The sequence below is a fragment of the Grus americana genome, chromosome Z, assembly GCF_028858705.1.
Source record: "Grus americana isolate bGruAme1 chromosome Z, bGruAme1.mat, whole genome shotgun sequence".
Taxonomy (NCBI): domain Eukaryota; kingdom Metazoa; phylum Chordata; class Aves; order Gruiformes; family Gruidae; genus Grus; species Grus americana.
Window position 1 is genome coordinate 57,884,858 of NC_072891.1, and position 27,317 is coordinate 57,912,174.

At 37.2% G+C, this 27,317-nt stretch overlaps 1 protein-coding gene across 1 annotated transcript; it reads left to right on the forward strand.

Annotated features, from left to right (window-relative positions):
* Window positions 1–1,886: 1,886 nt before the first annotated feature.
* Window positions 1,887–17,612, forward strand: LOC129199117 (long-chain fatty acid transport protein 6-like). The gene is given in 10 exon segments (XM_054808958.1): window positions 1,887–2,364; window positions 3,287–3,499; window positions 4,267–4,425; window positions 6,082–6,194; window positions 9,623–9,817; window positions 10,658–10,748; window positions 12,956–13,154; window positions 13,537–13,634; window positions 14,312–14,442; window positions 17,384–17,612. Coding segments are annotated over 10 exon segments (1,854 nt in total). The 3' UTR covers window positions 17,561–17,612.
* The last annotated feature ends 9,705 nt before the right edge of the window (window positions 17,613–27,317 follow it).

Here is a 27,317-nt window from a genome sequence, read left to right on the forward strand (position 1 = left end):
ACCTTTTGGCATAGAATGACTCTCATCAGATAAACAAATGAAGACTAAGGACTGGAAATACCAGATTGCCCATTAATTAAAACAAAGCTGAAGGAATTACTCAGTTATTTCAAGCTAATTGCTCAAATGCCTTTTCCAAGACTTCAGGGAAAATATCCCAGAGCATACTGACTCATTGGAATAAGGAAGTTTATTTCTGATTATGTAGAGATACAAATCTGGCCACATGCACAGCAAAATTTCCTTTCATTTCATTTGTTTAACTTGTATTTAATTTTGCTGTCCCATAAACAGTATTTTGCTCAAACAGTTCTAAAACAAGGGATTGGTGGGCCTTTCCATGCATGCTGAAGTGTGAAAAGGGTGAACCTAAATAAATCCTGAAAAAACTCTGAAGACCAAAATTGTTTCATGTAGCCTGCTTTAGTCTTTTGTCTGTTTTATTCTGCTACGAGTTCTCCCTTACACACCATGGCTATATTTGGCAATAGCAGTAATATAAGAATGCTATGGTCAGCCTATTGAGTTTACTTCTGATCTTGCATAAAAGAAAACCTGGGCTGAGCCTAGTCTTATGTCATCACACTTCAACGTGCATGGAAAGGCCCACCAGTCCCTTGTTGTTAACTGCAATTGATGTCACAATGCTTTCTTTTTCAAGCTGCTCTTTTACCCATACAACATTACATAAGTTTTATGGTATATACAAGATCCTCCTTGCTGTAAAACATCCACAAGTTAGTATATTCACTGAATATTGTAAACAAGCTTGATGAACATACCAAAAGTACAGCTTGTCAGTAAAATATTTCTCAACTCCACAGTGGAGGCCACACCATTTAGAAAAGCCTCCCAGACTGCTGAAGTGTTCCTGAATCCTAGATCGTCACATAAGATGTTTCAAATATTTGCAGTAATCATGGCTGAAACTTTAAAAAGGAGACTGGTCAATGTTACACATATCAAGTTGTAGGGATCTTGCATAATCTTCACAAGTCCTCCTCTATGACCATTTGAAAATATGGCAATTAATGGTTGCCTGAAATACACTAACAAAGTTAATAACTGTTATGCTAAAAGGGTTTTTTTTCCAAATCCTTGTATGTTCTTGTGCAGGATTTTGTTTGAGACTTCAGGGTACAATTGTAAATAATGAAAATAATATAAATAATGCAAAGTTATTAATCACCATTTGTTGCAAATGCCAGAAAATCCTAAGGTGAAAAGTGGCTATTTCAGAAGATGCAGAAGGTTCATAGCCTGAAATTTGTGTGTGTTCATCAAACTGTTCAAACCTGTGGAGGATTAGATGATGGTCTCAAATTGTATTAGACCAAAAAAACAACTCGGGCAGCAAAGAACATATTTGGTGCATCTTACAGATGCATGATACTTAACATACTTTCCTAAGATACATATGATACTATATGATTTCACTGTTTCCATCTTCTTTAGGATTTGTCATGGTACAATAAACAATCTAGACAAAATTTTAACTCCAAGTTAAAAAAAAAAAAAGTAGTTCTTTGATATATAGTTCTTCGGATACTTTTTAAACTACATTTCCATCTTGTATTTAGTTGTTAATGTCTTTTTCATTCTACTGTAACTCTGGCCACATTCTTTATTCTGAATGAACTTCTCTGTCCTTATAAACCGCAGAATCATTTTTACTCTTACTCCCTTTTTTCTTTTTTAGATTGTTCTGGGCCTTTGTATTCTAGTAAACTATTATGGTATTTTAAAGACTTCTCAAATTGATTGGTGGAATTATAATTAGCTTGTTAACTTCCAGTCTGTCTTAAACTCATTATTAATTATATTAATGGATTGTATTTTATATGTCTGAAATAGCTAATCCGTTATTTCCCTCCCCCCTGCCAAGCATGCTATGCCTGTGGCTTTCGACAATTGCTGGAGGAATAGTGGTGCTGTGTGTGTCTCTGAACATCTTTTTCCCATATTTCTGGGACGATCTGTTCTACTTCTTGAGGTGGAAGAGGTTAAAAGCAATGGTAAAGAAATGGGCAAGCAATGGAATTGTCTCCATAATTGACCTTTTCATGCACAGAGTGGGAAAGATTCCCCACAAGCCATTCCTCACCTATGAAGGCAAGGTGCACACCTATCAGGATGTGGACAGGAGTAGTAACAGGGTAGCACAGGTCTTCCTACACTATGGGAATCTGAAAAAAGGTGACACTGTGGCCCTGCTGATGGGGAATGGAACCGACTTCATCCATGTCTGGTTTGGACTGGCCAAGCTGGGCTGTGTGGTGGCTTTTCTCAACTTCAATGCCCAGTCTAGATCTCTCCTGGACTGTATTAATACATGTGCAGCAAAAGCACTGGTGATAGGAGAAGGTAAGTTTTGTATTTTGTTTGACTTACTACTAACGTTCTACTGCTTTATGCTTTTTATCAAAAATAAAAAATCAGAGCCATTCAAAGCTGCAAGCACTTCATATATACATATGTTGGCTAAAAAAGAGGGGAAAGAGATAGTCCTGTTTAACTTTCAAGTGTATAAGCACCAAAAATACGTGGAATTAATTAGTACAATAACAGGCTTAAATCTGACACTCTCCAAGTACTGGACAATGTACCAGAAGAAACAATCATGCATGAGTAAGCAAACAGCCTGGGAAGACACTTTAGCATCATCTCATTTCCATTTCTGTTTATTGGTTTATGTAGACACAACTGCACTGATTACAGGAAGACTCAGATTCCCTTTATTAGTGGTGATTTCCTTCAGCTCAAAATTTTCACATACAAAGTTATCATTACTTCAGAACTACTTTAAAGTAGTGGTCTCAATGTGGCACTGCTTGGAACAAAGAGTACAGTGTGTTGAGCCGTAATTTTGGCCCTCTTCCTGACATATTATGTAATACTGGGCAAATTATTTAACCTTTCTACTCCTCTTCTCCCACTCCAATACAGGTTGGCAATAGTTCCAGAATTCCATATGAACCCATGAGGGCTCATTAGTTGGTATGTGCACCAAGCTTTATAACATACTGATTAAATTAAATCCTATTAGTGTAACCAGGTAAGATCAGGGAGCCAGTTTAACCTGTTACAATTAAAGCCATGTGCGAAGTCTAGGGACATTAAATATAATGTTTTTTTCTTTTTCATTGTCCAATGGGTGGGTTAGTCCTGCTGAGGGCTGTGCTATGTTCTGTGTATGCAGTGGTAAGGTATATAATTTCAAGAGAAGTAATCAGGTCTCTAGTTGTAATTATTTTAATAATAAGCATATAAATTTTTAACTTGGCAGATTGTTTGGGATCAACGGAGAAAGAATTTATTTTTCATCTCTTGGAAAATAATGTTGCTGTCTGGCTGATGAGTACCAGTTCTCCTTTCCAGCATGTTCACACTATACCAGACAAACTACACAAGGTGCCAGATCACCCTGTTCCATCTCACCTTAAAATTGTCACTATTACAAGGAACACAGCTATGTATATCTTCACATCGGGAAGTACAGGTGAGGATATGTACTAATAAAGTACAAATGCAGCTCTCTAAAAATTGAGGTAGTATACATTTAGCAACAAAACAGGCACACAAAAAGACAGAACTTGACTTTTATGTCAGGATATGGAGGAATTAATTTAGTTAAATGCATAGTACACTTTAAACCATTTTTGCCTTGGCATAACAAGGGCATAATTCCAGTTAGTGAACTTTCAAATAAATATTCCATGGATGAACTTTATTTCTTCAATATATGGCCAATATTTCACAGGTCTGTACTAAAAAGAAATATGGCCAGCACAAGTGCTTGGGCCTTGGGAGAAAACTTTTCCTCTGAGACTGGCCTGAATAATGAAGCTTCACCTTACTGCACTGGGAAGGAAAGGGGAATCCTTCCTCTAGACAAGCCAAACAACTTTTACAAAGTTATTTCTATTGCAAATAGCAGCTGAGTGGCACAGTGGCTTCTCAGAAACTTTCCCATTCTCGCTTTGTGACAAGGGACCACTGTGTGCGCAGTCAGTCTGCACTTGCCTTCAAAGAGTATGGACTTTCTCCCCCCAAAGCAGATGAGAGGATTAAATAGCCTTAGAGGCAAAAATATTGAGGAAGCAGAGATACTAAGGAGATATACTCATGGGATAAAGACTGAAATACGGGACAGACCAAGACTCAGAAGACAATTCTCCCTGTACGTTCCAAACATAATTCTGTTTGCAGCAAAATTATTAATGCAAGCAGTACATTTATAATTATTTGCTCTTCTCCTGTTGACAGGTTTCCCAAAAGCTGCCATCATCACTCATCTAAGAGCTCTATCTGCCTGCTTAGCGTTGACTCAGTGTGGTGCAGTTTCTCAGGATATTATGTACCTTACTCTTCCCTTGTACCACATCAGCGCTTCTATTCTTGGCATCTGTGGATGCATTGAATTAGGTAATATTTAACTTCTAGGGAAGTTTCATTAACTTGAGAATGCCATAACATTTTATTATTTGGTGAGTAACTCAAATACTCTCTCTACCAATAGATTTTTGTCATTTTCTCATTTTTATCACCTTCTCCAATCTGCAAACAATATCTAAGATATATGCATAGGTTTTGAAGCTTAGAACAGACACTAATTGTTGCATACATAAAACATAACATGACTTGAGGTCAGTGTATTGCTAATACCACTACATATGTTCTGTAGATTTAACATGCAATCATATTTGTATCCTACACCAAAAGTCTAAAAGTGCATCTGAGAAGTCAGTATCAGATTTTCAGTATCAGAAGGGACAAATGCATTGTGGAAGCTTTAACTAACTTTCAGAATAAGGTCAACTAAATGTATTTGGAGCTATTTGAGACACATATTTAAGTAACACCTACAGAATTAAATTCATGACATTAAAGTGAAGGAAAGCAAGAACAATGCGTCCTCCCCTTTTGATTCTGATAATGGAAGTTTATTTGTAGAGGGCTAGCAATCAGGTATTTTTTCAGATATATGCTCCTTTCCTGTCCTTAGAGTCTTGCCCAGAAGCTGGGTTCTCTATGGTAAGTATATACCTGGACTATTTTAAAAGCCATTTCAGTGCTTTGTTTCTTCAGGAATAGCATGGGCAGACATGCTGAGCTACAGCAACTGATAACAAGACTGCTGCTGCCTAACAACACAAAACACAAAGGGGATGGGCAAAGCAGTGTATAAAAAGGCTTGAAGCTACTATTTGTCTTGGAACAGAAAAAAACAGGGCAACAGCTTTCTTAGGTTGGTCATTCAGATGGGGATTCTGGGGGGCCTGGGATTCGAATGACAAGGCTTTGAGGTGAGTGAGGCTTAAGAGTTCTGACAGGGCTTCAAGTCTTGCATGAGAACATACCTGGGCCAGGGAGCTCCTGACAAGCAAGGAGCAAATGGACTTGGAAGGCACTGGGAAGCTTTATGTGGGACAAACAGGACTCAGGCAAAAAGAAATTCTGAAAAGGATAGAAATAGGGAAAAATGTAAATTCTTGGCTGCAACACTTAGGAAAAACTGTGACAGAGGCAGAGGATGGCAGACATGGGAGGTCTAGGAGGAGCTGGCTTTTGGAATGGAAATCTCTGAAGGAAGTTGAGGGCCACAGAAACAAGAAATTGAGGATGATGAGTTAAAAAGAAACAAGAAAAGGGGAGTGAGACAGTAACAACAGAGACTCTGAGGAGGTGTCCCTTCCACCACTTCTCATGCAAATCGGGAAGCTGTGAGGTACCTTCTCCCCCATCCCTAGCTCTCTTTTTTCAGAGTTACACCAGTCGCCATCTTGACAGAAACAAAATGGTTAGGCTTTGACCTATTCCTAATAACTGGAGATGACTAAAAGGTATGCTTCTGATACTGTTAGTTTGTAGTTACTACACAGAAAAAGAAGCAAGGCTCCATTGTGCTAGTGACACTTAGCAGAAAGATCTTGCTGAAATAGCTTAGAATTTATTTAAATAGCTGAATTTATCATTAGGTGAATTAAGAAAATGACAGCTTCTTTTTTTAACAATAGTAGAAGAATATAAGACAGATTTTAAAGGTTATTTTGACTTTTCTTGTCTGTTTTCATCACCTAGGAGCAACTTGCGTTTTGAAGAAGAAATTTTCTGCAACCCAGTTTTGGAATGACTGTAGAAAATACAATGTTACAATGCTTTTGTACATAAGAGAACTCTGTAACCAGCCCAGTGTAAGTTCTTGTTTGCAAATGCAGCTTTAAAATATAGCAAAGCTGTATTTTATAAGTCATATAGATTTACCCATTTCTAAATGGCATAGTATTGTTAGTGTTTAATAGTTTTTTTTCAGTGTATACAAAATGTGGGTCTTGTGCTCCTTGTAGTTCTACGATAGTAATCAAGTTTATATCAGTAAATATTATGGTTTCACAGAAACAAGCCTAGCAGGATGGGACAGTTATGCCCAGACACTAACATAAATTCCTCTGTTAAGCCAAGCTCATTAGCTTTTCATCTGAGTGATAGGCAAGTGGCAAGTCAGTAAGGAAAAGGTATAAGCAGTAATAGCTTTATGACTATTTTGGACTCTGATCAAATGAGAGTATAAACCAGATTAAATTGTTAACCACGTGAACTGCACTGTTCCGAAGTAGTTACACGCTAAGAGAAGGCTACTCTATTCAGTATTTAATGGCTGATAATTATTTTTTGTATGGCTTTGAAACCACTGAATGCATTTTGTTTGTTTACATTTTTTTCTGAAGAGATGTTCCTAAGGCATATTTGGTTCCACGGCTGTGTATATGCTGATAAACTTATCTGTATAAAGCCATAGTACTAATAGCATGGTGCAAAATCTTGTTCACCCCTGGAATAACAGTTCTGAAGAACATGTGAGCTAAATCATGATCAGATTTAGGACAAAAGTAACATGTCACCAAACACAGCAGCAGCAGAAAAGCAAGCCTGAAAATATTGATTATATTGCAACACTTGTTTCTTGATGATGGTGGAAAAGATTGGTTAATTTTCTTAATTTTATACTTGGGAGTTAGGAAGTTACTGAAGGGAGGTGACAAGAAGTATTCCTACCTACCACAGAAAACATCATGTACAAGCACAAGGTTCAAATGACCTCCAACTGCATTGGTCAGAGATTGGAGCAAGAACTAGCAACAAGGGAACATCTGCAAGAATCCATCAGCTTGTTTGAACAGATTTCTTATTGTATGATCGGGACATAGGAGAGGAGTCGAAGACAAAAAAGTATTAGAGGGAACAAGCCAGGAAAGCTGTTGGCCAGAACTCAAGTCTGTACAAACATTATGTCAGTAGTCCACAGATCAAAATAACAAAGGAATAATTAGCTAGCCCAAACTAGTGTAAAGGTCTCTCCTGCAGGAAAAGGCAGGAAGAACTTTCTTTACTTGGCTCAATTACAACAATTTAATAGAGAACATGCTGATATTTAACTGGCAACTGGTAAGAAGAGGGAAAACAGATAGCCTAGCTGAGTTAAGGAAGTTGAGGATGGCAACAGAAGTGGATCAGGATAAATGCAGAGTCCTGTCATGATCAGGTATCTTAGCCAAGTATAATACACATAACCTCCAATATGCCACACAGGTTCTTCTACAGCGAAAGAAACCTGAGCAGGCTAATAAGCCAGCCAGCTACATTTCACACCTAGACTCCTTGTGCTGTGGCATGCCAGAGCACAGCAGTGCTGGTGTAGCCCAGGACTAGGGCTACCTAGCTGAGTGACCTATTGGAGTATACTGTAGGTCATATCCAGGATGTCTGCCCTTACCTCCTTTCGCAAAGTATGCCAGGTCTCACACTGAAAGTGAGAAGGAATATGGATTTGGGAACTAGGAGGCACTCCTGGATTTCCTGATGTAGGTGGAGACTCTAGACACTACTCTCTGACAAAATATGTCTCTAAGAAGCTTACGCAGCATCCATGCACCTATTGGAATTAAATTCTAAACATGGTACCCCATAGAAGGTAACAAACAAAACATAATGTATGTCAAGGAATGTTTTTAAATAGAACCATACAACTTTTAAAATAAAGACATTTTAAAATTCAAGGTAATGCAGGGAAGTCCTGCAGGTCATTATTCCAGGGTTGAAACAAGGTAAGTGTAATGGTTTCTTCTATGCTTATAATCTCTGAAGCTCCTGAGAGACTTACTCTAAGTCCTAGAGTCTCACCAGCTGGTTTTGGGTGGTTTGTTGTTTGTTGTTTTTTTTTTTTTGGGGGGGGGGGTGGTGGTGGTGAGAATTCCATTATTTCATCCTGAAGAACAAGTGCTGAAGAAGGGACATTAGGCATAAAGTAACTCTCCCAAACAGCCTACCAACTGGTTCATAATTTGATCACATACATGTGAGGAAACCATGCTATTATGTCAGGTTTACCATTAAAAGTGCAAAAGAAAACAGAGCTTGTCAAGGAGAAGCAGGGAAGTCTCCAATCCTGTTTTTAACAAGTGGAGTTTAGTCTGCATTACAGCTGGTCCTATTGTGGCAAATAATTTATCTGCCATAAAATGCAGTTCTGGATCAAATGAAATTGTCTGTTAATCCAGAGTTCACAAAATAATTCTACGTGAATATTTCTAAAACTGAAGAAGTTGAAACACTGATTCTGCTAAAATATTTCTGTGTAATTCTTAGGCAATGTTCCATTTTGAAATGCCCTTAATATTATTCAGAAATCAAATATATTTTTACAATTTTTCAAGTTTAAAATAACACTGAAATGGAAACAAAATGCATTTATTCAGTTTGAAGAAACTGTTCCTGTAGACCAGAAATAATTTTATTTTCTGCTGTCATTCAGCCACGGCAGTAACTTAATCACACAATCCCAAATACATCTCCAGAAAAAGTGTGGCTTTTTCATAGGCAGAGTCTTGACTATAGTCCTATACACAGGGTGCTGAGCAGTCTGGCCCAATGCAGAAAACATTTACAAAAGTTAGCATTTGGGTAGTTGGCCACAATCATGACATAATTGATATGTAACAATGACACATTAACAACTACATTTTGACTGCAGATTTGATTACCATCTTTTCTGAATTTGGATTTAAGACTAAAACCTGCACCTAATCATATGAGATATAGTAATGAGCTTTAAGTCAGTCTGCTACTTTTTCAGGTTCCTTAGGTAACGTGGCAGATGTGTAAAATTTTCTACCAAATATCATTACATGTAGGACTGACCAGAGCGTGTCACAAGTGTTTTCTAGAACATGATTTTATTTATGCAGAAAAATTCCTTTCTTAGGTTCAGAAAGTCATTTCCATTCTATGGGAAATGGCACTTAGTAAAAACCTATTTATTTGCATTTTCAAGATACAATAATCCTTTTAAACTTACATCTCAGTGATAGAATTTGTAAGTGAAAAGAAGTACAGAAATAAAATTTTCACTGGACAAAAATCCTTCAACCTTAGACCAGCAAGAATTCTGATGATTTTCTGTTTGAATTTTACAAAAAGAATGCCCTTCTGTGAAGTATATTAGTCAAAGTGGCAGTTTTGTTTTAGGAAAGGAAAATGGTTTTATTAGAAAATTCTAGATCAACTCTGGGTATTTAGACCTACTTTTCTCAGCTGCAGAATGTTTCTTTTTGGCTGTTCACAGAAAGAAGAGGACAGAGTTCACAAAGTGTGCATTGTTCTAGGAAATGGTATCAGACGTGCTGTCTGGAAAAAATTTCTGATGCGGTTTGGCCCAATTAAAATATTTGAATTCTATGGATCCACAGAAGGGAATCTTAGTTTCTTGAACTATACTAATAAAATAGGAGCTGTGGGCCATGCTGGCATCTTCTCAAAGGTAAATGTAATCAAGTCAACCAACCAATTAACCAGCCAACAAAAAAAAACAGATGAAAGGCATAAATTATAAAGAGCAGGGAAGTGTACAAGGAAGAACCTTCTTACTATAGTCCAGATGTAGCAAAATGTGGTGGTTCATGGAAAGAGAAACCTTATTCTTAGCCCCTTACTTGACTCTATTCTCTGTATATATATTGTGAAGTTAGAATAAATATACAGAACAAGTCCACAGAAGCTGAAACTACTGCTTCGTGTATCCAACTTTTTTCCCAGAATATAAAAAAAAAGATCTGACTGTATAGAAGTGCCTATCCACAGGACTGATTAATGATTTGGATTTTTGGTGAAGTTTACTTATCATCCTGAAAACCCACAGATATTAAGTGATGAGGCAGAAATTAGATTTGATTTTACTTTTGATATGAATCAGAAGATATATGTTAATTTGGATATTTTGTCAGAGAATCTTCTTGATTAGCATTCCAGTAATGTTAAGCCTCTACTTAGAAAAGGATGGTAGTTTTAAAGCAAAATTGCCAATTTGCTCAAAAGCTTTGTTTCACTTTACTTTATATAAATTACTCTAAAACAATGGATTTCTTTTTATCGATAAAGGAGAAGAACACTTCATCTATAAATATACAGTGTTGCTTACCATGATATGAACACTTCCTGACAATTGCTTCTCAGAATACTGTTAGTATACTTCAGGCTGTTCCAAATCTTCCAAAGTCAATAGGGTACTATCCGTTAATTCAAAGCAATTTTTATCAGAACAACTGGAAAGTGAGTAAGACAGCGAGGTTCTTAATTATGTATATTCACTTTTTCTATTTAGTTCCTATATTCTTTTGAGTTGTTGAAATATGATGTCTGGAAACAAGAACTTACGAAGGATGAAAATGGAAGGTGTGAGAAAGCATCCAGAGGTAAGGAAAAATATTAGTTATCTATTAACTAACAGATACCACAATTTAGATGGTGATATTTTGGGGCAGGGATTAACACTCTGTTCTGTGAGCAACAGGTTCTTGACATACACTTAGAACTTGAAAATGACACAAGAAAAATATATCAATAGATCCCTATGTGGATTGATAATATACCACATAACATACCCAGATATTCATAATATACCCAAATATCCAAAAATACAATAATATAAGAACATAATCAATATTCTGGGCTCAGAATATTTTTATTCTCACCTGAAAAAACTTGTTCATATTCCTGAATGCATCAGATTTCTTAGTGCTGCTTTTTTTCCAAATAAAGTGGACACAGTAATTCCTAGATATGCTGTGTACTAAGACCAGATGTTTACAGATGCTTTCTAATTTCCAAATTTAACATTCTGAGAAAGAGCAGTACCATTTCAATATCTGGATAATATTTTTCAAATTTTTACATTTAGTGACTCAAAGAGATTTAACTATTTAGTACCTAGAGTTGCATAGAATATCCAAACTCTTACTTGAAACACTCCTAGTCAAAGAGCTGAAGCTCACAGGCTGAAAATAGGACAGCCTCACAGGTGAGAATTTCTTCGAGAATAATCCTGAAAACTCACTCCTACAAAAGACACAGCACTGCATTTTACTAAAGTCACATTAATGATCTGTGTCTGTGTACACTCGCATGAATCTGTGTGTGTCTAAGTTAACAGTTCTGGGAAAAAAAGTCTTTAACATCACTACTTTTAGTAAGTAGATTTAACTATCATTGAGATAAAATTCCAGAAGGCAAAAAAGAGGCTTGTACAGATGACCTTAATCATAATATTTGTCATGTTAATGTCAGATCTCAATGACACATAGTAGTACTGGTCATCAAAGCAGCAATTATTATTAGTTATTTCTGAGAGTATGTTATATTCTGGCAGTAGTACAGGAAAGCAAAGTACCAATTATTATTTCTGATAATACATTATTGGCTGGTAATATCTAAATCAAGCAAAAGAATGATTATTTTTTCTCTTGGAAAGAGCTCGCTTCTTCACTACACTTACATTATAAACTGGACAAAAATTCTTGGTTTCTCAGTGAAATTGAGAAATTGAAAATGCCCAGTTTCATGACACAACTAGAAAAATTTTACAGGTTGTTACACATATCCTTTAGATAACTCTGAAGCCATCACTCAATGTAATGTGAGACAGTAATGACAGTAAATTCCCAAACTGGAATAGAGAATCATCCTGTAAAATTGACTGGGGCTTAGGACAACCCTTTTTTAAAATCCAACACTTTTGGTTTGTTTTTTCTTTTGTTACAAAGAATGCATCCTATTTGCAATGATGCCAGCTCCTCTTCTGAATAGTAATATGAGCTTTCATTCCACTTTCCACATTTAGAGTTCAAAACAATAAAGAGGATTTAATACAAGAGGCAGACATGCAGCTATGAATAAAATTATTTGTTTGAAAACTTATCCATACATCTGTTGAAGGAAAAACAATAAAAATCTCTAGAAGATGGAAATGTCTTTTAACATCAGGAACAGACAGAGAAATAAGTCAGCACTTACAGATACAGAATAAGAAAAAAGCATTTTAAAAGGGTATTGTGAGCCTACTCCAGTGAAGTCAATGGAAATTTTGCCCTTGATATAAATGGCACTTATACAGTCAGCAACACAGAGTGATGCCCAGTAGGGATATGGGGCAGATTCCACAGACTCCTTGAAGTTTGGAGGCCCAGGCCCATTATGGCTTACAACGAGTGTTTCCACACCAGCACGGTGCTGGTAGCAGCAGCAACCCTGTCCTCCAGAAAAACATAAAGCACAAGAGGTTAGGCACTGTTTTGCCCCTGGGTGTATTGTTTGACTACCAGCAGCCTTTTCAAATGACAGAATAGTCATCCTTTCACTGGGCAAATGCTTTTTCAGGATAAGTGATGTACACAGTACTCCAAAAAGAACTTCCCTAAGTCTAGCTCTTCAGAAGTAAAGGCAGCAAAACTATGTTCCCTCTTCCACTCACCTATTTCTGCTGTTCAGGAAAAAGTTATGGAGATGTAGCAATAAGATGAATAGAACAGATGTGGCTTTCCAAAAGATTTTTACTATGATACTTTATGTTCTAAATATCTCACTGTAAATACATTTTTTTGCATCCCCTTTTTATGGCCTGCAGGTAAACCTGGTCTTCTAGTTGTCCAGGTTACTCAGGATGCCCCGTTTTCTGGATATGCTGGAAATAATGAAGCCTCAGAGAATAAACTCCTGCGTAATGTATTTGTGAAAGGAGATGTGTATTTTAACACAGGAGATCTCCTAATGATGGATTAGGATGGCTTCCTCTACTTCACTGACTGGGTGGGAGACACTTTCAGGTGTAGTACAAAGTTAACAGTAAATCCCATGAGCTTGGAAAAAATCATACTTATACAGGTCTGGATGACACAGGTCAGACTCGAACCTGATGAATATAAATTTTGTTTTAACAGAAACATTAACGATCACAATCAAAGTCCACCAAAGTTCACACCAACAGAAGAATTGTTCAAATTTGAGTCACATGGCACTTCTATTTCTTTTAAGTTTGGGGTGTCAAATGAGATGGCACTAAATCAGAAAAGGATTTATCTGTCTACACTCTTCAGTTAAGAATAACAGTAGTGCATACTAAAAGTCATGCTCCATCACATATAGCCACGTATAGAATAAAAATTTATTAGCTAATATCTACATTATTTTAAAAAATATTTTCAACAGGTGGAAAGGAGAAAATGTTGCCACTGTAGAAGTTGCAGACATCATTAGTATGATGGATTTTGTCCAAGAAGTTAATGTTTATGGTGTAAGCATAAAAAGTAAGACATTCCCTCTATCATTACTGTTCTTGCAACAGAATGCATACTTATATGTAAAGAAATAAATGGTGTTAACTCATCAATTCAGGCTTTCCTACAGTGCTTTGAAATTTCAGTTTCAATAAAATGCTGTATTTAATAAACATGACATGCTGAAATTTTGTAATGAATGGCAGAAAGACCAGGATGAATTCAAACTCGTAACACAGATGTGAGAAGTACACTCAGCAATGCTTATGCAATGTACAATAGCCACCAGACTTTTTATAGACCAAATACAGTCTCATATATGTCTATGTCCATCTTTTGCACTAGTTTTTGTGGAAATGAATTCAGCTTTTTATTGAACTAACGGTCACTCTGATTTCATCAGGCCACTATGTAACTAATGTAAAGACTGAGCAAGGTAGGAAGAAAACCTAGCAGCCAGCTGCCAGCCATACAGAATTCCTAATAAAAAGAGGTGGGTGACATTTGTTTAACTGAATAAAAACACTGAAAGTAACTTTAAGTCTTCCAATATAAAGTATCATTTATCTTCTACTCAGTGATGTCTGAGAGGATAGGGCAGATATTTCACAATATCAAAATATTTGCTCTGACCAACAGTAAGCCCATCCAAATGTCATACAAGACTCACACACACTCTTGTAATAATATTATTCTTTTTTTTTTAGACTATGAAGGAAGAATAGGAATGGCAGCTATTGTGCTTAAAGCCGACCAACCCTTTAATGGAGAAAGACTTTATCAGCATGTTGTAGACTTCCTTCCAAGTTATGCCCAACCACAATTTGTGAGAATCATGGTAAGACAATCAGTTGCCTCCTATTTGTATTTATCATCTGTCTGACCTGAAAATTGGTCTTTACCATCACGGAATGCAGAAAGTAATTTCCAAACAGTTTCAAGAATTGAAGCACAAAAGGTAATACTAGTCTGAATTATTGTTGCTATTATTATTATAAAGTTAAGCAAATATTTGATGAATTAAACTTGCTTTAAGGATCCATTCATACCTAAAAATCCTAGATGTGATTAATAACTTAGCAAAGTTGGATTTTGTTCTAAAGCTCTTCATCTTTAACTAGCGTGTTCTTCCAGCCCATGGAAGACCAAGCAGATGCAAATGGGTAATAGTACACATAATAGTGTTCTCTTATAAAAGGATGACATGATCCATTTAAAATGTTTTCCTAATATGGTTGTTCTTGAAGTGATTATTATTCAGTGTTACTGACAAAGCATCAAAGAACTATCTAGTTCTTTGCAACAGATTGTAAGAGAAATACTTTACAGTGAAGCTCTCATAATCTGAGTACTAAAACATACCCACGTGCTCTAGAGTATAAAAGCAGAACTGGGATACAATTCTTTTTAAATGTGCACCTTAAAAGTGCATGGGTTACACTCCTTGTGTAATGCCCATAGGATGGCCTTCTGCAACAGGACAGAAGAGCATGAATCACAAAGAGCAGGAAAGGGACCCACATTACATCTTCTGAAAGTTTGTAGCAGATGTTTTTCTGCTGTTAAAGGATGCTGAGAGGCATTCAGCAGTTTTGCCTCTCCCTAAATATTGACAAATTGTCTGAAAGGCACAAATTTTATTGAGAACAAGATGGGAACATAACAGAGTGAGTGAGACTGGAGAGAAGGAGGAGAAAAAGAATGTATACATCTAGATAGAAGTGTAATTTTTAAGAGAGTTTAAAGAATTGAGGGAAGCTATTTTTTCACTATTTTGTCCTAAGTAAACTATCTTCGAATGCAGTTAGCATGCGTTATACTACCTACGGTGCCTCAGGACAGCAGTGCCCTCTGCTGGGAAACACCTTTGGAACAGGCTTGTCTTTATGGTTCCATTAGATGGAGAAAATCTATACGGAGTTCCAGTGTCTATATATGTGGAACTGATTAAACCTGTTTGCATTTATGTATTCTCTGACTAAGGCTTTTTTTTTTTTTTTAGCTAACTGAAGGCAACTTACTACCAAAGATACTATCAATACTAATTAATTAATATTTACATGTGTAAAATCCTGTTAAAGGAGATAAAACCAAATTTAGTAAAAATATCAAAATGCTAAACCCCATGTTGTTACTTTAAAAAAACATCTTAGAGGAGGATAATAGCATGAATGCTGAACTCATTCTCTTCTAAGTGGATAGAAAATTAAGTCCCTTCTGAAAAAAAAAAGATGTGTCTTGAGAAAGAGTTCATCCTAATCAAGAGTGACAAACAGAAATATGAAATTCTCATGCACAATTGGATTTAAGATAAAATCAATCTTGAAAATTTTTCAGCAGTTCATATGCAGACTCCTTCTAATATGACTTGCAAGCATGGTTGACTGATTTTGTGAAAACCAGACAGACTGAGAGTTATTCTTCTCAACCTCTCTAACCTGACTGCAGAAGAAAAGCAGAGGCCCAGTGAAAATGACAGAAAAGAACCAGGGCATTCCAAGCTCTGAGATAGTAGTTTTTTCACTTGAGTTTTGCTAACTTCATTTCTTGTTTGCAGAAAGATATTAAGAAGAGGTTTCTAAGAGCACCCAGGCAGTGATTTCAGTTTTGCATTATTTGTACTCTGTTTTGTTTTGCGGTTTTTGGTTTTGGTTGTTTTGTGCGGTTTTTTTTCCCAAAATCTTATTTCCATGTAGAAAAGAATGACTTTATTAAAATAACATCAGGGGATCATTTAAACAGAAAATCTCAGCAATCTGTATTCATAATACACACTTAAAATATTTAATACCTGTCTTTATTAAACTTTTAATCTTGTCATTGCAACCTTTTAAATAATTACCAAGACAAATTCATGCTAGCTATTCAATTTGAAGCAATCCTGCTTGGTAATGATTGAACATTATTACAATCTGGCAGCTATTCTGTGTGAAATGACTTGGTGGTCTAAGTGTGGTTCCTATCATAAGTGCTGCCAAAAGAAAGAATGAACTGTCAAACTTACTAGCAGTCTCAGCTCAGAAGCCAAAGACTAAATGATCTGGGAGCTGTGGAAATGGAGTAGCAGTGTGAAGAGGAAATTAGGCATGCTGCAGATCAAGAGAGAAAAGCAAGTAAGAACTAAAAAGTGGCCTGTTTCAGCATGAGAACTAAAAGAAAATGTTGGCTACATTGAAAACACTGTACAAGTAATAACAATGCTTGAAAATGATGTGTTTTAAACTTTTCCCTTAATGTAAGCCACATTTTAAATAAGATTATTTTATATACTACTTCTGTTCTCATACAGTGATTACTGTGTGCAGACCAACTTGTTCCTGAATTGGCTTTTGAATAACCGCTGTACAGCAACTGCTTACACATACAAATATCACAGGAAGGCACTTAACATATTTGTATGTAATTTCTTAAATGAAGTTTAGCAGTTGGAAATCAGAGGAGGGCCAGTACCATAAAATCAGCCAGCTCTCTGCAGAGCATCACCAAGTGTCCCATTAACTACAGATTTTGTGATCAGCTGCACTAATGAAAGTTAAAGAAAATACTTATTTTGAAACAGAAACTTGCAAGCTTGCATATGGCTTTGATAAAGAAATTAGTAAGAAATAAAAGCTTCATTTAGATTTAATATTTCACTGCACCTGTGAATCAGATCATGCTAACTGAAGACAGTCTATAGTAAAATTGTATGATCCATTTTATTCAGTAATTGCATCATATTTTCACTGATATAGGCTGAAATGGAATATTGCACTTTACTTGAATTACTTCTTTTTTAGGATGTTATGCAAATTACTGCAACTTTAAAGCATCAGAAAATGCATCTGGTGAATGAAGGATTTAATCCAGAAATTGTATCTGAACCTCTGTATTTCATGCACAAACCTGCACATTCCTATATTCCTTTGACAAGAGAGATATACAAGAACGTGGTTTCTGGTGAAGTACGTTTATAAAGCATACATTAAAAGTAAATTTCAAATATACTCCTGCAATTATTTCAACAAAAGCCAGCATGCAATATTTGTTCTAAAACCATAAGATAATCAAATTAGTCTTCCTGTGATAGAATTTATTTGTTCATACAACAGAGCCACAATAGTTATATGCATTGTATAAGCTGCACTGCATCTGCTCATATTAGTTCCAGGGCTCACACATGCAAACTTTTATTTTAAATTTCTCACTGATTCAAAGCAACCAGTATCTTAACTTAGCTGAATATTTTACTCCTTTAGATCATAATACTGATTCTGCTTTTAGAATGCATAAATGATTAGATGAATAATGTCATAGGCATTAATAAAATATAAAATGGGTGGTCAGAAACATAAGCAAAATACTGCACAAGCACTGCACGTAGAGTTCAGTTCAATGTTAGTTATATTATGTAATATTTAATTGTAATATTTTATGTGATGCTCAGTTTCAGATTTTTACAGAAAATAAACATTCAATGTCAAAATACAGTTGCATTTAGTAGTCATTATTTCTCAAAACTTACACCAGAACTAACACAGATTAAACTATTTGCAAAAATTCATCCCTGTTGGCACATGACCTCTTCCTTTACTTATCAATTGGCATATTGCTGAAACAGAATTCTCATGAAAACAGGACAAAATAACTGAACACCTGGAACCTGTTAAAAGGTGCTGTAAAGTTTCATAGGCAGAAGCAGATCAGAGAACATAATATTAGCACACCTGTTGGATGCACTTTTCTTGACTGTACATATCTGATTACATTTAAAAATCACACAAGTCCACACTTATGTGAGGGAAAACCTCTCTACTGTACATTTCCCTGAATTCATATAATCTTTTGTTTGGATGAATAAATAGCTATTGTATTAAGCTAATTCATGTCCCATTTGGAGCCCATTTTACAGAATTGCATGGTTTGCTTTTTCCCAAACATGAGACTTATCTTTTCTAGGTTTTCAATATGTGCTTTTACTACCACTGCTAATACTACTACTACTGCTATAATGCATTGACACATGATAACTGACCAAACACTATTGGTCTATTGCAGAAGCACAGAACAGAAGCCGGCTGCACCCCACAAAAGCTCATTATCTAACATAAGAAACAATTTAACTAACAAACAAACTCAGTTATGATCATAAAGGCCTGTAACCCTTGATGATGCAGTCTATCTCTCAAGATCCATCATGGTGCCTCTGCCATTCCAAGTTACGAGAAGTGTGTGTGACAAGACCTAACATAGCCACTGGAAAAGGGCTGTTTGAGATCTAGAAGCTAGTAAATAAAACAAGTGTACAGAACTGTAAAGCATACTATATCAAGCACACAACATACACCTATGGCACATTGACATCTCCCATGACACAGGGTTTCTGAGCTTGGAGTGAGATAAGCAGAGCTCCATGAAAAAAACCAGTCTCCCAAGTTCTTACTCTTAAGTATTGGCTGTTTGTGGACTAGGAAGAATACCAAGCACAATATGGGTTTGAGGAGGGCCCAAGGAATTCCAGTGGTCTCATCTTATAAGCTGACACTTTACATCCAAAACATCAACAATTTTCAGTTCATAGCATGGTACTGAGACAGCTCTGAATTGACTACTGTAAACAAAATATTTGTATTTTTCCTGCCATCTAAATTTTTATATAAATACACACACATGCACCCCTTAAACATGTATACCATTAAGCTTTATGAGGACTATCCCTATATAAGTGCTGATACCAATACAATCAATTAAGCTTGCAACATTTAGAGAGCTCCCAAAAGCTCAGGCAAAAGCCTGGTCACCTATCTGGCTTTATTTTTATTACAGAGATTTACTACAGAACACTGTCTGTCTGTTATTTTCTCCTTTCTCCCTTACCCTTTTATTCTGTACATTCAATTCCTTCCCAACATTCATTCTTCAGAAGAAGTTAAAATAATGAAGAGCACAAGACAGCAGTTCTATCCCTGGCTGCACAATTAAGTCAGTAGCTTATTCACTTGCACATAGCCAACCAGAAAAAATTTACATAATAGAAATGACAATAGGCATAAAATATAACTGGAAGGATTAATACAATGTATCAAGGGAACGTTTCACATAGAGACACGTGAAGCCCTATAACATTCATAGCCTGATTTTAAAAGAACATTTGTTACATTTTCCATATAAACTCGCTATCATTATTCATATGAACTTCCTATTGTCATTTACTGATCTCCAGAAAAATACTTCAAGGTCTACAGGTGACAGTCATTTTTAGAAAGTAGGCATCGTTTTGTGTTTATGAAGCTATTGAAAAAGCTTCTATTATAATACAGTTTTGTAGATATTATACATAATAATGCACTTAAATGATAAATACTGCACCTAATATAGCATACTGCTTTCAATGTACTATGCTGCACATTAAATCAAGTGAAACAAATTGCCATCACAATAATTTTATATTAACTATAAAATATATTTAAATGTAATATTAGAAGCTTTTAGCTTAATTTTCAATACATTGTAATCAAGAACCCCAAACTATATACGCTTTTTGTAAAATACATTTTTCATGTATCCTCTCTAACGAAATAAAGAAAATCTCTCCAGTAATTGAGAACAAGTATGTAAACAGATAAAGGCATAATACTAGTGCCAGGGGGAGTAATACTTAGAAAGGTTAGATGTCACATGACACCAAGGTATGCTAATGGCGATACAAAATCAATGCGGACAAAGTCTTTAACAAGCATTATAAGAGACATAAGCTGCTATCGAGTCCCTACATTCATATTACGGTATAACCTTAAAAGGAGAGCATTAATTGTAAGCTCTCCACAGCACAGAATAACTTTATTCTGCTTTGAGAGTGTTTCTGAGGGTCATAGAACCCTTCAAAACAGCCTTTTGTTTCATAAACAAATCTTTTTTATGTCACTAGGTCATAGATAATTTCTAATCTTTTATAATAATTTGTTGCAAAGTAATTAAAAGGTATTTAATTTCAACACTAAAACATCATCTACTGAAAGAAATTACTGTATAGCACTAAGGAATCACAAAACTAATTTCAAAGCTTGTTTTAGCAGGCATGTAGACTTTACATATAATTGTATACTATGTGGGTAAACAGTGCTACCAATACATTCAGTAATTTCAGGCACCACAAGATGGTAGCATTTCTGAACATTACTGGTATTTGCTTTCTCCTCTTGTGTTTGAACACAGAGAATTTTACAAAACAGCAATCTGATTTTTAATCACAAAATAGTTGAGGTTGGAAGGGACCTCTGGAGGTCTTCTGGTCCAACCCCTCTACTCTAGCAGAGACACCTAGAGCCAGCTGCCCAGATGGCTTTTGAGTATCTCCAAGGAAGGAGACTCCACACCTCTCTGGGCAACCTGCACCAGTGCTCAGTCACCCTCACAGTAAAAATATTTTTCCTGATATTAAAACTTTTTCCTGTTGTTCAGGAGGAATCCCCTGTGTTTCAGTTTGTGCCCATTGCTTCTTGTCCTGTCACCAGGCACCACTGGAAACAGCCTGGCTCTGTCATCTTTACACCCTGCCTTCAGGTATTTGCACACAGTAATTTGATCCCACTTGAGCCTTTTCTTCTCAAACACAAAAAGGAAGCCTACAGAGGGTGGAAGCAAGGGCAGGTAGCCTGGGAGGAATACAGAGAAACTGTCCAAGCAGCCAGGGATCAGGTTAGGAAAGCCAAAGCCCTGATAGAATTAAATCTGGCCAGGCATGTCAAGGACAACAAGAAAAGCTTCTATAGGTATGTTAGTGATAAAAGAAGAACGAAGGAAAATGTGGGTGCCCTCTGGAATGAAACAGGCAACCTGGTTACCCAGGATATGGAGAAGGTTGAGACACTCAACGGCTTCTTTGCCTCAGTCTTCACTGGCAAGTGCTTGAGCCACACTGCCCAGGTCACAGAAGGCAAAGGCAGGGACTAGGAGAATGCAGAACTGCCCACTGTAGGAGAAGATCAGGTTCGAGAATATCTAAGGAACCTGAAGGTGCACAAGTCCATGGGACCTGAGTGGCCAGGCCACTCTCCATCATATTTGAGAAGTCCTGGCAGTCGGGCAAAATTCCCACTGACTGCAAAAGGGGAAACATAACCCCCATTTTTAAGAAGGGAAAAAAGGAAGACACAGGGAACTACAGGCCAGTCAGTCTCACCTCCATGCCTTGCAAGATCATGGAGCAGATCCTCCTGGAGACTATGCTCAGGCACATGGAAAATAAGGAGGTGATTGGTGACAGCCAACATGGCTTCACTAAGGGCAAATTGTGCCTGACAAATTTGGTGGCCTTCTATGATGGGGTTACAATGTTGGTGGACAAGGGAAGAGTGACAGATGTCATCTGCCTGGACTTGTGCAAGGCATTTGACACTGTCCCACACAATATCCTTGCCTCTAAATGGGAGAGACATGGATTCGATGGATGGACCACTCAGTGGATAAGGAATTGGCTGGATGGTCGCACTCAAAGATTTGCGGTCAATGGCTCAATGTCCAAGTGGAGAGCAGTGACGAGTGACGTTCCTCAGGGGTTGGTACTGGGACCGGCACTGTTTAACATCTTTGTCGGTGACATGGACAGTGGGATCAAGTGCACCTTCAGCAAGTTTGCCAATGACACCAAGCTGTGTGGTGTGGTCGACACGCTGGAGGGAAAGGGATGCCATCCAGAGGGACCTTGACAGGCTTGAGAGGTTGGCCCACGCGAACTGCATCAAGTTCAACAAGGCCAAGTGCAAGGTCCTGCACGTGGGTCGGTGCAATCCCAAGCACAACTAGAGGCTGGGCGAGGAATGGACTGAAAGCAGCCCTGAGGAGAAGGACTTGGGGGTATTGATTGATGAGAAGCTCAACATGAGCCGGCAGTGTGCACTTGCAGCCCAGAAAGCCAACCATGTCTTGGGCTGCATCAAAAACCAGTATGACCAGCAGGTCAAGGGAGGTGATCCTGCCCTCTACTCTGCTCTTGTAAGAGCCCACCTGGAGTACTGCATCCAGCTCTGGGGGCCCCAGTACAGGAGAGACATGGAGCTGTTGGAGCGAGTCCAGAGGAGGGCTGTGAAGCTGATCAGAGGGATGGAGCACCTCTGCTATGAGGACAGGCTGAGAGAGTTGGGGTTGTTCAGCCTGGAGAAGAGAAGGCTCCGGGGAGATCTAATTGCGGCTTTCCAGTATCTGAAGGGGGCCTACAGGAAAGCTGGTGAGGGACAGTTTATCAGGGAGTGTGGTGACAGGACAAGGGGTAATGGGTTTAAGCTGAAGGAGGGTTGATTTAGATTAGATGTTAGAAAGACATTCTTTACTGTTAGAGTGGTGAGGTACTGGAACAGGTTGCCCAGAGAGGTTGTGGAGGCCCCCTCCCTGGACGTGTTTAAGGCCAGGTTGGGTGGGGCTTTGGGCAACATGGTCTAGTGGAGGCTGTCCTTTCCTGTAGCAGGGGGGGTTGGAACTAGATGATCTTTGAGGTCCCTTCCAACCCAAACCATTCTATGATTCTCCAGGCTAAACAGTCCCAGCTCACTCAGCCTTTCCTCTTATGAGAGAAGCTCCAGTCCCATAATGATCTTTGTGTTGTACTGAACTCTCTCCAGTGTTTCCACGTCTCCTTGTACTGGGGAGCCCTGAGTTGGACACAGTATTGGAGGTGTGGTCCCACCAGTGCTGGGGAGAAGGGAAGGATCACCTCCCTTGATCTGTTGGAAATAATCCTCCTAATGTGGCCCAGGACACTGTTAATTTTTAAAACTGCTTTAACATAATTACTTTCTAATAATAAGTATAATATAAGAGAGCTCCCAGAAACTCAGAGAAAAGTCTGGTCACCTATCTGGCACTATTCTTACTACAGAGATATATTATGGAACACTGTCTGCCTGTTACTTCCTCTTCTGCACCCTTTTCCTCTCTACATTCAATTCCTTCCCAACATTCATTCGTCAGAAAAAAATAAAATAATGAAGAGCACAAGACAACAAATCTATCCCTGCCTGCACAAAAAGTCAGTAGCTTATTCACTTGCACATATTTACAGGCAACAAATTATGTCCTACCTCAGTCTAAAAGGGTTTATCCTTAATGTTTTCTCAAACCCCTAGAAAAGAAATGACATCTCTTTTGTTTCCACTTCAGTTCAAAAATGTAATTTAATCTCTGGTTTAAGGAACAAAAGATATACTAATAAATTTCTGTCCATCAACGGTGGAGCCTATCAGTACTTTTTTTAGCTACCAGTACAAGTGGACTGCAAAATAGTCTTGATAAACTCGCAAAGCAATAAGATGGAAAACATGTAAAGAACTACATGGAAGAAGGAATGAATTGTACCTATACAAAAAGGAAAATAACTAATTAGCAATTTTTGGAAGAGGAGGGTTTATTGGTTAGAGTGATCAAATCAAAGGACATGTTTTCTAACATAGGTACAAGTTGATCAAAGCTGCAGGCCATCTAAAGTAAGTTCCAACCACAAAACCATTGAGGTTACTCTGAGTACAAAACACAGTGGCCAAGATAATTTGACCTGCAGGAAAGCTTGCTCTTTCTGCAAGGCTAACATGGTTACATCCCTTCTAGAACAGCTCAGAGCACAGAGAGATGATTTCAGCTATGTTTGCATTCATCCATGAAGATACAACCAAAAATGCTAAAAGGTAATTTTAATGACCTCTAGCAGTAATAGCATATAGCACCCACCTAATTAAGCATGCAAACTGCCTCTGAAAGTGCCTATCTCTTCCTACTAACAATAAAGCTTTCAAACCTAGGTGCTTTGAGTTTCACCTAAATTAGATGTCCACAGAACACTGAAGTAAAAGTCCTCTTTAAAAGGACTTAATTTTCATGAGTTTCTCTTCATTCTCCCCTGGCCCTGAAAAGCCAGAGTATGAGCACACACTTTCATGAGCAGCAGAGCAGCAGCATAGAAGATATCTCTGGGTGAAGACCTTTCAATACCTGAACACCAAACCAAACATAACTTCCAAGGTGGGAGAAGAGAACAAGGCAGCTGGGTATTATGAAACAATTTCACACACTACTAGAAACTGGTAGACTGATGAGGAGGCTGTGAAATACGTGTTGTTGGAGGCTTTTAAAAAAAATTAGCTCAAATGTGCCCTAAGGTTCTGGCCAAGGTATTTCCAACAACTTGTTATGGACTTACTTGAGAACATCACACTGTGACTCAAAAAAGCAGCCACCCAGTCATGAGGGGCATTCATTCACAGGAGATCTTCATATGGGCACAGGGATTGGTCATGTATGTTGTTCTCATAAGCTGTATCTGTTGGTGAGATAAATAGCAGGAAGACTTTTTTTACAGTTGAATTTCTTTTAAAATGAAGATGTACTAGATGACTTCTTGCCCCCCCTCCTCACCCTATTCTTTGTAACTTTTATTTAAAAACAGGAGGAGTTTTATCTCAGAACAAAAAGTAATCTCTGTATGCATGAATAAGGTCTAGGTGACCTGCCAAAATTCAAAATCTATAGTGTTATTGTGTAAGAATAGAAACAGATGGCAGAGTCAGGTATTTTTCCATACACTTTCATCTGCTTCACAGTTCAAAGCCTTTAGTCATCTCTTTCAGTGTCAACCTTTCTTTCATGTTTTTTGTTTCTCCTTAGGTACTTTCCATGATCATATCAGACTTTAGCATCTTATCTGTTTTGTCACATTGTTTCTTTCTCATATCAGCAAACACCCAGTTCAAAACAGTATCGGTAATATCTCTTCATTTGTTATTTCAAAGTCGTGTATGGATGACTCTGCTTTTGTTTTGAAGGAAGACATGCATTCAATTTTTAAAATTATATTACCTAAGAAACTTACTTTCATAAAAGAATTCCACCAGGGACAGTACAACCACCTTAAACAAATGACAACAGTTGAAACTCAGTGTTTAAACCAGAGTCAAACCACTGTTATAATAATTAATTTAAAATATTATAGTAAAAAAATTTTAGTACAGAAGAACTTTTAAATATATAATTTATTAACCTATGTCACAGACAGGTGTGAAACAACAGTGACCTATAGAATAAAATGACCCTTAGAGAAACTGAGGGACTGATTATTTCATATGCAGACCAAAATGTGCTATAAAAGAAAAAAAAAAAAGTCCTATAAAAGACAAAAAAATCCTTAACACATTAATGATTTCAACAATAAATAGAGAATAATACTATAATTATAACCACAACAGCAACAACAACAGTAATAATAATAGAGAATAATTTCTTCATTCAAAACCTAGAATCCTTTTAGCCGCAAGGATACTAGGACTTCTATTTGCTGATAATGCTGTCTTATTTTTTAAGATCTGAAGAAAGAAGTTGATACTTACATGCTTTTGCCATGCTAGAAGGAGAAAGAAATCACCTCTGGAAAGAAGTTCAGAAGAAAATGTGGTTTTAGATGAATATATGTGCTACAGCTGTATTTACACAGAAGTGTACATACATACTGCAAGTGATTAAGTTTGTATAGGCTTGATGCTGCCTTGTGTTAAGCTTATGTATCAGTAAAATGAGAGAATTTGTAACTGTTGGCATATTACACAAAATACCCTGCTTAAAGCCAACAGCAACACAAATACAGATAACTTTACAAGCTTGAAGAAAACATAAATCTCATTAGCAGAAAAATATGTTTATATTCAGAAGAAAAACTAAAAGGTTCCTTTGCATCTTGTTCAAAAAATTTTTTAACTGCTGTTTTGAAATATACAAATAAGGCATATTTTACCACATGCATCATGACTAAACTTTGACAGTCAACACCAAAGGAAAGTCACAGCTGCTGAAAATATGCTAATATCCTTCACACACAGCAGAGAGGAACAGGGGTGAGCAAATTTCAGTCCAAGTATTCTGAGCTGTTGATGAGTCCTCATGCAATAAAGACACATGAAGACCAAAGTCTGGTACCTAAAGATACTGAAATTAGACAAAAGAGAGAAATGAAAGTTCTAAGACGAGGGATCACCTTTCCTTAATTGCAGGAAAGATAGGCTAATCCCAAATGGACATAAAGAAAAATCTTTCAAAGTGTTTCATGTTGCTTTATTTTACTATGACTTCTATTCAAGAATCACATTTATAACTGTCTTCAGAGGTCCTACAGACAAACCAAAATTCTGAGAGGCCTCAAGGCAAGGAGGACAGCAGGTGCTTTTTTTTTTTTACTAAAGATCAACTATGGCAGCCTTGCTCAACATACTTCACTAACCAGTAATTTCTGAATATGGCATTTGCAAAGCATGCAACTTAAGTCATTTTGTTATTAAATAAACATGGAGTAACCAAATTGTGAGTATACTCAACACTCATTCAGAAAAGGATTTTTAGCAACTTCCACATGGAACCTTTATCACTTTCCAAGGTAAGAGCCCCAAATGAGTAATAAGATCTAAAATCCTTCAGAAAAACTGAAACAAGATTGTATTTCTGAGATATGTAGGCATAGCAAAGACTTCTGAACTTTAACTTCAGAAAAACAAATAAACAATACTTAAGGTCAGAGTAACTATCAGGTCTCATGACACATAACTATGGCATGTTGCTTCTCTCCTTACCAGCACTGCACCTCCTTGACCTCTGACTGCAAAGAGCATATACCCAATCTTTGGAAGGCAATGTAGTGCTGAGGGACAGGGGACAGGAAGGGGACGAAATAAGGAGTGCAGCATGCCATCGGCCTCTCTATCC